General features: G+C 38.6%; 1 protein-coding gene across 3 annotated transcripts in view; it reads left to right on the forward strand.

Moving 5' to 3' along the window:
* lrrtm4l1 (leucine rich repeat transmembrane neuronal 4 like 1) overlaps positions 1-15,374 on the forward strand; it is a 33,987-nt gene that overhangs the window by 7,532 nt on the left and 11,081 nt on the right. The window contains exons 2-3 of one of the 3 annotated variants that reach the window (XM_057320258.1): positions 8,508-10,147; positions 12,254-12,456. In XM_057320258.1, coding sequence (XP_057176241.1) covers positions 8,508-10,147; positions 12,254-12,400 — 1,787 coding nt within the window. In that variant the 3' untranslated portion in view covers positions 12,401-12,456. Of the gene's footprint in view, positions 1-8,507; positions 10,216-12,253; positions 12,457-15,374 lie in introns of those variants that run through there. The other 2 variants (XR_008961682.1, XM_057320259.1) reach the window with 2 other exon arrangements.

The following is a 15,374-nucleotide window of genomic DNA, read 5'->3' on the forward strand; positions in this document are numbered from 1 at the left end:
GATCGAGGTTTATTTGTGAACCTTCCCAAAACCTCTGTGCTGCTCTTATCCTTTCATGATGGGTTAAAATGTCCATTTTTCTAGGACCGTGCTTTTTCACCTGTAAAAAAATCCTGATGGTGAGTGAGTTATATAGATGTAAATAAATACAACGATTGTAATTAATAAAAAATGAACTACAATCATGAATTGAAATAATTCATTAACCCATAACCAGTGTTGAGGGAAGTCATTAAATTACAATTAATAAATGATAACCTTAAAAGTTGTAGTAAAGTTAAAAGTAAAGTATTGTAATTTTTTACGCTTTTTAGTATTACTGTAAAATCTGACTAGATATATGCATGTCTCTTAACATTACAGGTTTTACACACTTTAAAACTTTTTTTGAAAGTTTGAAGTATGTGAAAATGTGTTTTGTTACCTTTTTTTGGTAGGCTATGGCCTCGAGATTGCATTTTAGAGGTTTATTTAAAATATAAAACACAAAAACCCCTGTGTGGTTGATAAGCGCAATTGTCTGTTACCGGTGTTGTAAATAATGTTGCTGTATAAGCTTTCCCGTGGGCAGTGCAATACACGTGAATTTATTTCCTAAGCAACCGGCAAATGCAGAAACGCCATTTGGAAACCATCTCGCATTCTTCCTCAGGCAGGGGATGGGCGGGGCTGTGTGTACCGACCCAAACACAGAACTTACAGAGTGTGGTTGTAGCCGCTATGAGGCTGCTCAGGTTGCAGTAGGAGTAGAGTTCATCCAGTTAAGAGTTGTTCTTCCACTGAAATAATTTTAGAGACATTATTTTAATGTCGAAAAACTACAAAGTGTTGCTTTAATGAAGTTATGTTTGACAAAATATGGCAAATAGAGATATTTTCATCAAATGTAAAGCTCAGGGTCCTCATGTACAAAGACTTGCGTTGATTCCATACTAAAACATTGCGTACGGACAAAGCTGTAAATGTGCGTACGCACAAAAAAAACTCATGCCTGACATGAAGTTGTCATGGAGGAACGCACATTCTCACATTAATTTCACTGTTAGTACATCCGACCGTGAGCGTGAAAGCTGGCGTACGCAACGTTTTTGTGCTTATGCAGCGTTGATACATGAGGCCCCAGACCTTCAACAATAAGGACTGCCCAATGGCCTGGGGCCAGCATGAGAGATCCTCGTGTTGGGCCATTGCTCTATCATAACGAAAGTTTGAGAATATTTAAATAGGCAAGGCATAAAAAACGCGCAAATTATAAAAAGACGCAACAGAGAACTCGATTCTGTTTTCACGGTGTGTTAAATATGCGCGCAGCCGGGAAGCCATAACTCGGACAACATGCAAAATACTGGACTGAGTTCTCTTTCACGTCGTCTTACTCTTTTACAGACATATGCACATAAAATGATGCCAAAATTCCCATATAAGCAAGTATCCTTGTAAAGGTAATACATTGTCTTAAATGAACGTGAACCATTTGGAAACAAAACGCATGTGTTACAGTATATTAAATCTGTGCATCTCTTAAAGGGGCAGTTGGATAATTAAGATCTTTTCAATGTTTATCAAACAACAATGAACGACGACAAAAACACTCGTGATCGAGTGTCATGATTTAGTTAGAACAGCTCCTGACTGATTAAATTATAATTTATAATAAAATATAGTAAGATCTAATCTACATTTCATCCAAAACATTGATTATTTGTATTTGTATATTTGCTACAGAATTCTTTGATTACTTTTTCTTATTTTATCGCTTACGGGTTGTCCTCACCAATATTAGAAATTTCTGTGAGTTAGGCTATTGTTTTTATGGTATAATAACATTATTTATGGAATGATACTGCGGACTATATTAAAAAGGAATTGCAAACTGCATTTGCAAATGCGTTTTCTATTTGTTCGTGTCAAAATTGTGACATAATTCAAACGCAATTGCAAACCGTTTTCATTTGCATTTACGCGAACGTACAATGTCTGCCAAATTTCAAAAGGAAAAGCAAAGTCTATTTGCAAATGAATTACCTGTGTCTTACGAGTTACGACCCTGCCAAATTTAAATCGCAATAGCAATTCCCCATATGCTATTTCACTTCCTCTGGTGTCGCGTATTAAGCCTGCCAAAACTCAAATGAAATCGCAAATTCCTTTGCATTTGCGTTTCCTCTGACTTGTACAGAAACCTGTCAATCAATGGCGGGGGTGGGCTTATTCAACGGGGTGTGTTTGTATCGGGAAGTGACATCATTCACCGTCGACTGGAACTTAAGTAGATACATACATGTGATACAGCTAAACACATTAGGAGTGAAGTTACAACTGCACTCACAATCGGCGTTGAAAACAGTGCAGTTTTCAGTTTTTTTTGTTTGGAAATAACTGCGCTGGAACTCTGGGCTCAGAGCGGCATCACTTAGCATGTGAAACTTCGGTGCAGGATGGATAATCATCACCTTCTGCAACATTCCTCTAAACATGTTTGTTTATGATATTCGTTTTCACAGTACTCCGAGGACATGACATTTCTTGACAACACTGTGACCGTATTTTGCATCATGATTAATACGTGTTGTAAACCATAACAAAACATGTTCACTTTGTACAAACCCGATTCCAAAAAAGTTGGGACACTGTACAAATTGTGAATAAAAAAGGAATGCAATAATTTACGAATCTCATAAACTTATATTTTATTCACAATAGAATATAGATAACATATCAAATGTTGAAAGTGAGACATTTTGAAATGTCATGCCAAATATTGGCTCATTTTGGATTTCATGAGAGCTACACATTCCAAAAAAGTTGGGACAGGTAGCAATAAGAGGCCGGAAAAGTTAAATGTACATATAAGGAACAGCTGGAGGACCAATTTGCAACTTATTAGGTCAATTGGCAACATGATTGGGTATAAAAAGAGCCTCTCAGAGTGGCAGTGTCTCTCAGAAGTCAAGATGGGCAGAGGATCACCAATTCCCCCAATGCTGCGGCGAAAAATAGTGGAGCAATATCAGAAAGGAGTTTCTCAGAGAAAAATTGCAAAGAGTTTGAAGTTATCATCATCTACAGTGCATAATATCATCCAAAGATTCAGAGAATCTGGAACAATCTCTGTGCGTAAGGGTCAAGGCCGGAAAACCATACTGGATGCCCGTGATCTTCGGGCCCTTAGACGGCACTGCATCACATACAGGAATGCTACTGTAATGGAAATCACAACATGGGCTCAGGAATACTTCCAGAAAACATTGTCGGTGAACACAATCCACCGTGCCATTCGCCGTTGCCGGCTAAAACTCTATAGGTCAAAAAAGAAGCCATATCTAAACATGATCCAGAAGCGCAGGCGTTTTCTCTGGGCCAAGGCTCATTTAAAATGGACTGTGGCAAAGTGGAAAACTGTTCTGTGGTCAGACGAATCAAAATTTGAAGTTCTTTTTGGAAAACTGGGACGCCATGTCATCCGGACTAAAGAGGACAAGGACAACCCAAGTTGTTATCAGCGCTCAGTTCAGAAGCCTGCATCTCTGATGGTATGGGGTTGCATGAGTGCGTGTGGCATGGGCAGCTTACACATCTGGAAAGGCACCATCAATGCTGAAAGGTATATCCAAGTTCTAGAACAACATATGCTCCCATCCAGACGTCGTCTCTTTCAGGGAAGACCTTGCATTTTCCAACATGACAATGCCAGACCACATACTGCATCAATTACAACATCATGGCTGCGTAGAAGAAGGATCCGGGTACTGAAATGGCCAGCCTGCAGTCCAGATCTTTCACCCATAGAAAACATTTGGCGCATCATAAAGAGGAAGATGCGACAAAGAAGACCTAAGACAGTCGAGCAACTAGAAGCCTGTATTAGACAAGAATGGGACAACATTCCTATTCCTAAACTTGAGCAACTTGTCTCCTCAGTCCCCAGACGTTTGCAGACTGTTATAAAAAGAAGAGGGGATGCCACACAGTGGTAAACATGGCCTTGTCCCAACTTTTTTGAGATGTGTTGATGCCATGAAATTTAAAATCAACTTATTTTTCCCTTAAAATGATACATTCTCTCAGTTTAAACATTTGATATGTCATCTATGTTGTATTCTGAATAAAATATTGAAATTTGAAACTTCCACATCATTGCATTCTGTTTTTATTCACAATTTGTACAGTGTCCCAACTTTTTTGGAATCGGGTTTGTATAATAAACAGCATCCTGCATTATCATTGTTGTTCATTATGCATATAACAAGTTAATAATAAATTACAAAAGTACGTGAATTCTACATCTCTTTATTTGTGTATCATAACATAGTGAGACAAAGACAAACTTGTGCTCCAGTGTTTTAGTGAGTTTGCTGGACACAGAAGTAGCTGTCATCTACAAATTACTGGATGGAGTTGTTGCTGTATTTAAAATTTAATTTCCGAACAGCCTTTTCAACAACATGTGCAGTAAATGAGCCCATCAGTGATGCACCACCTGAGAAATAATGTAATTATGATGAATCCACACGGCTTCAATATGACTTTTATTGGTAGCTCATTGAATCACCAGACCACTGTTTGTGTTCATCTGTTTATCAAGCCCGTTGAACTTCTTTAAATTATACTTGTTAAATACCGCAATTGTGATTCATTGTAAAGATTTTCTCTATATGAAACTTTCATCTGATCCTCATTTGTTCCATTATTGTTATTTTGGCTTTTAGCTGTAGCTGAAACCCTTTTAGCCACAACCGGTGTCACCTTAGTGTTGGACTGACTGCCACCACTGCGACAGTGAATGACGTCACTTCCCGATACAAACACACCCCGTTGAATAAGCCCACCCCCGCCATTGATTGACAGGTTTCTGTACAAGTCAGAGGAAACGCAAATGCAAAGGGATTTGCGATTTCATTTGAGTTTTGGCAGGCTTAATACGCGACACCAGAGGAAGTGAAATAGCATATGGGGAATTGCTATTGCGATTTAAATTTGGCAGGGTCGTATCTCTTAAGACACTGGTAATTCATTTGCAAATAGACTTTGCTTTTCCTTTTGAAATTTGGCAGACATTGTACGTTCGCGTAAATGCAAATGAATACGGTTTGCATTTGCGTTTGAATTATGTCACAATTTTGACACGACAAATAGAAAACGCATTTGCAAATGCAGTTTGCAATTCCTTTTTAATATAGTCCGCAGAATAACTCCATAATTATTTATTAAGACCACATATTTAGAACAACAAACAAACAAATAACTAGACAATATTATTTATTTATTTTATATGTGGTGGTGCCAGTGAAAAATGTAATCACTTGCCCGACCGGGCCAGTAGAAAGAATCCTTAGCGTTGAGCTCTGATTTCATGTCTAAAAATGTGGAAAACGCAAGCCGTGCCGCTTTGTAATTTCTGTTGATCTCTATTTAACCGCGCTTGACATGCCTCTACATTTAAGATAGCAATCTTGCGCTATAACATTTGAGGCTTTACATATCTCTTAGCCCACCCCTAGTGCCACCCCTTACTTTGGGTAATGCATTACAAAATTTAATAAGAAAGTGTGGCTGTTTACATAACTCATAATGTGTGTGTGTGTGTGTTCAGACTGTTCTAAGTGAACAGTCAGCTCATTTAAACTCATTAGCTAAAAGTAGCAGTTAATTTCAATGACATAAGAATACAGTAATCAGCAAAATTATGGATCTGTGGCTCATGACAGGATCATTTAAAGGTCATCTAATGAGGTCTACTAATAAGATTCCGGGTGTTTTTTAGCCATCTACAGCCTGAAATAGGACCACTGCTGTAGGATGATGAAAACATGTTTCCTTTGTATTAAACCGTATTTTTCTAGGAGCTTCGGACTGCAGGACAGCACAGCACACTTGCACAGCCTTGTTTAAAATGGGTTTCTGCTTCTAACCAGCGCTAATTCAGTACACATTTCATTTTTCTTGTATCGCGTCAGCTCTCGTGGATTAGTGGGGCACCTTGAGGGACATATAGACATTTCACAGACAGATGTGTGTGCATTAACAAGCAGAAAGTAATATCTGTAATGGACTAGCAGTGAACCATACCAACCTAACACATTAATTGGAAAGACACTGACATGTTTCCATGCTTTTTTTCTTCAGAAATAGTCCCAGGATACAGGCAATTGCAAGCTTGTCGGTTTTCATTGCCACGTGTTTACTTGGAAATCTGTAGAGGACCACTGCACACTCTGCAATGTGAGATTATGAGATTAAAGGGATAGTTCACTCAAAAATGAAAATTCTTTCTTCATTTACTCCCCCTTTTGTCATTTTAAAACTGTATGACTTTCTTCTGCAGAACACAAATGAAAATATTTTGAAGAATGTTGGTAACCAAAAACGGTTGGTCCCCATTGACTTCTATTGTACGGAAACAAAACAATGCAAGTCGACTATAGCGGTTTTCTGTTACCAACATTTTTCAAAATATCTTTGTGTTCTGCAGAATAAAAATCCATACAGATTTGAAATGTCAAGAGGGTGATTCAATGATGACAGAATTTTCGTTTTTGTGTGAACTATCCCTTTCCCTAAGTCTGTGTTGAGTTTTGGAAAGCACTTTGAAAGATGTATTGATTGTGGTGATCTGTTTTTTTTCTTTCTTTAACATTTTCTTAATAGCACCGATGCGATTACAGTTTATGTGAAACTGATGACTCTGTAATTTGCCGTGTACGCTCGGATGGCCGCTGTCCTGTTCTTTCTGCTGGAGCCGGCTGTGAGCGCATAGAACACGCGATACGAGACTTCAGCCGTAGGGCTGTACATTAAGACTCCAATCAATTTCTTCTTTGTTACGTACCTCGCTGTATTCTTTTCCCTGGCAATGGAAAGTCCTGTTTAAAATGTTTCTGAGGCAAAAGATTGTAATGAAATTGCTCACTTGCTCAATTGCTCAATTGCTCGTGTCATCTTTTTTGGCACGGACGACACTGTATGGAACAAATTGGTTCGGAGTAATTACGTTTGATGTAATGATTCAGCCCTAAATTGTCTAATTAATTCCCATGGACACAGTATAAAAATATAGTACTAAATATATTGCCGGACATTAGTCACAGCTTAAAGTTGATTACCTCGTAGGTGATAATTACTAAAAAATCTCCTTGTCTAAATTAGTGTTTACGTCTAATTCAACAGAAATGCTAGGAACTGCTCTGTTCACAGTTTTCATTTAAACTTGAGAACTTTGTAATTGCATTATTGTACAGTAATAAAACGTTATGAGCAAAGAGTACTTTGTAGGACTACAGACATAAAAGTGAGTCCATATCTATTAGATCTATTAATCCTCAGTTTGTGGAGACAGAACACCACAATTTAAATTTACTTTGTATTGTTTTACTATATCTTTTAGTTTGTGTTTGCATAATGTGACCATTTTATCAACATTATCAACTTTTTTATTAAAATGTATACTATTCTATAAAAGATCATATATCTCTGGGAACTACTGTAAGTATTTTTACTCATGTACGATTTCAAATTTCATGTTGATTTTACTTTTACTCTCTATTTTACTTTGGAAAATTTTTACTTCATTACATATTTAATACCTTCTACTCCACTACATTTGATAATACATGTTAGTTTTTGTACATTTAATATTTAAGTAGATAAAAAATGTCATAGTCATACTCAAAATCAAAAAAGTCAAAAAAGAACATAGATTTTTAATGTACTTGAGTCTTACAGGTAAGAAACACGTAAAACATGTATATAAATGTAGTGGAGGACAAAGTATAATATATGCTTTATAATGTAGTAAATTATGTTTTTAACAAAAGGTACATATACTTGAAAAATGTTCTTGAGTAGAGTAAAATTACTCACTTAAGTATTTCCCAACTCTGCTTGTCACACAACAAAAGCTCTAATGTGAAAGTATTCTTGAATTTAGCATCCTTTGCTTAAAGATATGTTGGAATGTAAAAAGTAAATATTGCTGAATTGCAGTCCTTCTGAAATCCTGTTTCTCCATATTTCATGATTTTTATTTATTGCCATAAATCATTATTATTAGTCACTATTTATGTATGTCACTAGGTTTTGCAAATATCTAACTGATAAAAGTATTAAAAAGTTAAAAAGACAAATGGTGTTCAATCATTTTAAAAGTACAGGTTTTTTCCATTTCCTGAAAAACAACAAATTTGGACATCCAATATGGTTTGTGTTATTGAGGTTTATAGTGACTGCCTGTCACGATTATAAAAACTTGACTGATGACTAATTGTTAATAACTTAATACGCTGAATTGTAAATTGTCTGTTTCAGTCAAAGCTAAATGACATCTAAAGCCTAAATAACCTAAGTGTTTGCCCAAATGTTTGTCATGTAAAGTGATCGTGTATCTTTAGAAGATTATGTATTGTTGTAGTGTGAATGCTAGCTATATTTTCTCAGATGAGCATGAATATTTCCAAATTTGACCTATTGTTAAATGTGATAAGCTGATAGTGTTCTGTTATCCCCTGCAGGTCCTGTTGTGTGTGACAAGAGATTAGCGGGCCTCATCTTTCTCCAAGCCTCTTCGCTTCTGCTGTTTGGTTCTGGTGAAAGGATGTGCCCCTATAGCTGCAACTGCGAGGGAAAGATCGTCCATTGTGAGTCATCCGGCTTCCAGGACATCCCTGAAAACATTTCTGTTGCTTGCCAAGGTCTGTCCCTGCGCTACAATAACCTGCACACAATGCTCCCCTACCAGTTTGCCCATCTCAACCAGCTGCTCTGGCTCTACCTGGACCACAACCAAATTGAATTTGTGGATAGCCGTGCTTTTCAGGGGGTGCGTCGGTTGAAAGAGTTGATCTTGAGCTCTAACCGGATATCACAGCTGCACAACGTCACTTTTCACGGAGCACCAAACCTCCGCAGTCTCGATCTCTCTTATAACAAGTTGCAGGAGCTGCAGCCAGGCCAGTTTTTTGGTCTTCGAAAACTGCAGAATCTGCACTTGCGTTCCAACGGGCTCACTACCATCCCTGTCCGGGCGTTTCTGGAGTGCAGGAGTTTGGAGTTTCTGGATTTGGGCTACAATCGGCTTCGTGTTGTCACTCGCACGGCATTCCTGGGGTTATCGCGACTAATGGAACTCCACCTGGAGCACAATCAGTTTTCAAGAATCAACTTCTTTCTCTTTCCTCGTCTGGTTAACCTTCGCTCCCTGTATCTGCAATGGAACCGCATTCGAGCTGTCAATCAAGGTCTTCCGTGGAGCTGGTACACCTTGCAGAAGCTTGATATTTCTGGCAACGAGATACAGACACTCGATCCTGTAGTGTTTCAATGCCTTCCCAATCTTCAGGTTCTCAACTTGGAGTCTAACAAACTGGCAAATGTGTCCCATCAAGTTGTGGCCGCTTGGATTTCCCTGACAACTATTAGTCTCGCTGGTAATATGTGGGACTGTGGGCTGGGCATTTGTCCTCTTGTCGTATGGCTCAAGAATTTTAGAGGCACTAAAGACACTAGTATAATCTGCAGCAGTCCCAAGCACCTTCAAGGGGAGAAGGTTATGGAGGCCACAAAAAACTTTATTGACTGTGATGATTATGAAATCACCGCTCAGTCACCGTTGTATCTCCAAACCTTCGAGCCAAGTTTTGAGCTCACTGTTGAACCCACAATGGCTCCTACAACATCCCCTCCACCCCTGCCTTCACCCGCTTCCGAGGCGCCCATTCCTCCTCCCCAACCACAACCTCCTCAACGGCCCACCTTTCATAGCCGTACACACACACACCCCAGGGACTCCCATCACTGGACACCCTCATCCTCCAACAGTTTATTAGTGACCGCAGCTCCTGATCCGGACAACGTTTCATTCCACAAAGTGGTGATGGGAGGCGTAGCGCTGTTTTTCTCCGTATTGTTCATCTTGTCAGTTATTTACGTGTCCTGGAAACGATACCCCGGTGCAACCAGGCTGCTTCAGCAGAATTCAGTTGTGGGTCGAAAACGGAGGAAAAAGAGTCAGGAGCCAGAACAGAACCTGAGCTCCCAGCTCCAGGAATATTACATGAGCTACAACCCGGCCGCCTCACCGGAAGCCATGGAGGTGCTGGGCAATGGGACTGGTACCTGCACCTGCACCATATCCGGCTCCAGGGAATGTGAGGTATGACATGTGAAAGGCAGCCTAAAAACAAATCAGATCAAAACAAATGAACGACTCAGGACATAGAGGTAAATTCTTCATTGTGCATGCTGCAAATATTCATAAGAGCAGGGAAAAGTACCCTTGACTCCTCAGGTCCTTCATATAATGGCTGATCTAAAGGATATTCCATTTAGTCCACATTTCATAACTTCACCCTTTGTAAAAAAACGAAAACCAGGAGTCAATGGTTCCCTTAACAAAAAGCTATGCACTGCTGAACACATTTACACGTTTTATTTAAGAACTGCACTCGTGCAAGTTTTCACAGTTATTTGGTCATGCTAATAATATTGAATACGAGTCAGTAATAATGGTTTGTGAAAACTATCTTGATTGTTTCACGAATGCGAAACAGTAAATCGTATCCATGCCAGTTGCGTTTGGAATGGGTTTGCTTCATTTAACTTGTAAATGTACGGCAGAAATAACATCCAAATGGAAAAGGAAAAACAAATGAGGGCTAATGATATATTGATTGTCACAATCCATTAGAGCGCCCAAAAGGGCCTTTTCTTCTGTATCTAATGTGATGGGTTTAAAAGCATCTTTTCATCTCTCCAATCGCGTAACTGATGTACTCGGCTTTAAATTTTAAAGCCTAGATGTGCCATTTTCGATGACGACTGTGGATGAGAGTATTTTTACCTGTTGATTATAGATGATGACTGGTGTTGATGAAATATAGTTTTCTACCCAAGATTCATAGCTTAGTTTTAGGATCGCGAGGTTGCTGGTTTTAACAGTCATGCAAAATCCCATTATATGGCTCGACTTCAGGAAATGATCAGAATAGTTACCATAACCTTCCTACAATCTCGCGCTCTCTGTTCCCGCTTTGATGTCACGAAGCACAGTTAACCAAAAAGATGTAAATCTTATCAATGGATGCGCACCGGGCATGTTCAAACAAAAGAGATTATTTACACTTGAAAGAAGAGCCGTATGTCGAAAGGAGACCAAAATAGTTAACTGGAGGTAATCTACTTGCTCGGCCGAGCCAATGGGGGGAACCAAAAATCAGACGATAAAAAAGCTGTTAAACTCCAAAGGATGATTGAATTACTCAAAAGCATTTACAAAATGTAGTATAAGTAACAACAGCACACAGTACTTCCCACTGTTTCTTTAACTAAAGGGGTTGTGATACTTGCGAAGAACGATAGCACTGTTTATCCCAAGGAGAAATGTACGTGTTATAGCAGGTAGAACAGATGTATTGGCATAAGATTCGGCAGATAGTTGCACACCTGGATTTCAGCGGGAAGGAAGGAGCCCCGTGGAGTCTGTGATGCTTTTCACGATGGCTGAAAGCCTAGACAGCATTTTTCTTCAGCTACCAACTCTAAGGGATTAAGGTTCCATTTCTATCCATTTATTTTCTCCTTTTTTTACTAAAAGACCATTTTGTGAAACGGGAACATTCTTTAAATGTTCAAGGTTCCTTATGGTTTCAGGTTTTCTTCAAACATGAAGGGCTCAAGTCAGTTTTTGGTTGAAATATTTGTTTTATTTCTGTTTGATATGAAATGTTATATCTTACAGTATATAACAGTGGTTACTGTATGCAGTGCACTTTCTTTGTTTCTAAGAACATATTGAGATGAAATTATGAACTAATTGCAGCGATTGAATATTTTGCTGTCATGAACAACAAAGCCGCACATTTCGTCTTTGTGAGCATTGCCATAGAAACGAATGAGTTCCAAGGACACACGCCCGGGCAGACATCTCGTAATTACAGTAATTCAGACAAGACATGAACGCGGCATTAGTGAATTAGTGAATATCATCAGGCTGAAAATATGTAGTACAACTTCACCCTGGATTTTCACTCTTTGGTGAAAATCCTTTAAAAAATGTCTTTATTGCTGTACTAAAATGACTTCAGATTCAGAGAAATGTGGCTAAATATTAAATCTGTGTCGATTTTCGTTGACTCCTCTGAGAGTAAAAAAATGACAGTATCGCTTACCAACTGTTCAATTCTTTACCAGCTACTAACTAAAGGTGACAGCAAACTTCTTTTGTTTACTCTCCTTTCCTCTGTTTTTGTTATTGTACCAGTTTCTGGCTATGCTTAATAATGAAAGAGCAGGCATCCACTCTGCTTACGATTATGAAAGCACAGAGCTGCTGTGCAGGGCGCAGAACTTTTCATTTCATCCTCGCTCAGTGGAGGCCGTCCCTGTGGATGCTGGTGAGACGTGCTGATGATGAGCAGGACGCCCGAATCGCAGTGTGCATAGGCTTTTGCTCTGCGATGGAATCGACGCTGGTGAGGAGGAAGGGAGAGAGGAATGAAAGCCAGAGCTGCTCTTTGGACTTGAATGACCTTATTCATCCTTATTCACTTTTCCACAGAGTGCATGAGTGAGATTCAGATTTGGTGCGTCTCAATTAGCTCTACGTGGAAATAAAATTCCAGTGTAAATCATTAGAGTTCAAAACGGTATTCGAACATTGGAACTTCAAAACCCCTCTGGATGAAGATATAATAGTTAAGCAATACCACCCACAAGCAAAAGTGCACAGCATATCAGCACATATGTTAAGCTTTAGTAATCACAGACATCCAGATGCTGTTATAAAAAGTCACGTTTTTTCACTTATATTCATAAAGCACTGAATTGATTCCGGCGAACGTAAAATATAAACTGAGCGCTGACACCATACAATATCACGACCCTGATGTTTTAGAAAAAAATTGTCTTCATTTATTCACTCTGTCGTTAAAAACATGTATATGACACTTTATTCTGCAGAACACAAAATAAGATATTTTGAGAAATGTCTCAGTGGTTTTGTGTCCATACAATGGAAGTCAATGGGAGGCAATGTTGTTTGGTTACCAACAATCTTCTTTAAAACACAAAATGTCATATAGGTTTAGAAATGACGTAATGACACGCGAGTAAGTAAATGATTTATTTTTGGGTGAACCATCCCTTTAACTGTGATTTTACATTGAGCCTGAATGGCTGCGTAATCCGTCAATTTCTACAGAACAATTTTGTGATTCATCATTCATCCATTTTATGACTTCATACTTTTGAACCGATTACAGCATATGATGTGAGGGAGTGCCTTATCAGATTAAAGTGGCCATTAAAGACTTAATGCCACTGCATGTCAAAGAGAGCCTCATTACGAATGCTATGAAATTCACGAGTTATAATTTGAAAGGCGATCTTTTAAAAGCAGATTTCGGCCACGCCTCACCAAATTCCCCATTATAAATGTATTAATCCATCCTTTGTGAAGAAAGCAGATTGGCCTTTAAAGGCACAATATGTAAAAATAAGGAAGTAAGAAGGTTGGTTCAAAGTAATGTATGATTATCCTTTTACAGGCCATAGACAATGACAGGGGACGTTAATATATTCAGTTAAGCCCAAAGTAAAGAATTTACATTTTTGTTCCACTGAACTATGTTTGAACTTGACTCAGCAGGTAGATTGTCTTTTTTTAGGTGTAAATGACTGTAGGCGTATGCCGAATGGATGTTTTTTGTACAAAACATCTCGCTTATGCTTTATTAAAATCTCCAGCTGGAGCCACGTATAGCCTTCAGGCGAAGGCAAGTGAGGGAGTCCTATTTTTTTCATTTTGTAGGGCGTTAAAATAAATGTAAGACGGAAGAGAGTTGGAAATGCCTCTGATCCACTGCAGAGACAGGATAAAATGAGGATATTGACACTTTGCTTTCACTCTGAGCATGCTGCAATATTTCAAGTTTCTCAAAACTGCATTAAAGTTTTCAATTGATGAGTACACACACATACATCCTTTCATCTAACAGCCCTATCATGGCAATCTGACAGGCAGGCAAATTAGCTTTGACGACACCGTGTACGCTCTGTGTTTGGTCAGTGCCTGATTAAAACCGTCATTTTAATCTTCTGTAGACTGTCTTGGAGAAAATGTTAAGTTTGAAAGGTCATGATTGCTTTGAACAACCTGGGGTTAAAGGAAGGTTACTTAGAAAGTTGTGAATGGTTGGAAAATGGAAGATGCATTGGTTTAGCTTGTAGGCACACAGGTGCATGTCTCACATATGGAGTCATAGCACTCCACTGAAATGAACCGTACACATACTCCTAGGTCTCCTCCTCTTTCTCATTGTGCCATGAGGGACAGACGTACTTTTATGAAGGATCTTATTTTGCAGCTCTTCTTATGCTGCATATAGTTCAAAGAAGCTGAAAGGAAATAATCCTGTTTCTAAATGGCTTTATTATATTTGTCTTTTGGGATTAATTACTACGTATGTGTATATGTGCAAAAAGTCTTTCTCAGGGTTCTGCTGCTTTTAATTGGAATTTTTGGTGTTTTTTTTAGCATTTATCGAACAGGTCTACTCGTTAAAAAAATATTTTTATGGTATTAACCATGATATCTATGGGATTTATATACACACAAATTGCTCTTGTCAAGGACTGTAATTATTTTCATTCATAAATAATAATAACAACTTATTTGTAATGCAGTCATGGAGTACTCGTATATATTAATGTGTGTGAATGTGTTGGAGTTTGTTAGCATCTGTTGAAGTTTGTTGCCATCTGTTGGAGTTTGTTGGCATCTGTTGGAGGTTGTTGGCATCTGTTGGAGGTTGTTGGTATCTGTTGGAGGTTGTTGGTATCTGTTGGAGTTTGTCGGTGTTTATTGGAGTTTGTTGTTTGTTGGCATTTGTTGGGGTTTGTTGTTTGTTGGCATCTGTTGGAGTTTGTTGGTGTCTGTTGGATAGGGCTGGGACGATATATCATGTCATTTTTTTATGCTCAGTTTCTCAATGAATTACAGTTAAATGCCGCCACATCCTAAAGCCAGAGGGCGCTCTCATGCAGAAACTCTGAATATGGGACACAGAAGAAGAACGATTTACACACATAGTTCCAGGAAATGCCAATGGTTATATTCTATCACTGTTCTTCAAACCTTTTCTGGTATTTTCATGATAATAAAGTATATTTATAATTATGATGTTTGACGAGTGTTGCTTTTTCAAATGCACATTATAAACGATTCAATCTCGTAGTGATTTTAGATCGAGCAGTACTTCCTACTGATCAAAGAGCCGTAGTTCAAGGAAGAGTTGTGCATAAAACACAGAATCGATTTCGGAATCAACCTAGACAGATATAATCAGTGTGAATCGCGATATATATATCGTCACAGCCCTACT

The sequence above is a fragment of the Triplophysa rosa genome, linkage group LG22 (assembly GCF_024868665.1).
Source record: "Triplophysa rosa linkage group LG22, Trosa_1v2, whole genome shotgun sequence".
Taxonomy (NCBI): domain Eukaryota; kingdom Metazoa; phylum Chordata; class Actinopteri; order Cypriniformes; family Nemacheilidae; genus Triplophysa; species Triplophysa rosa.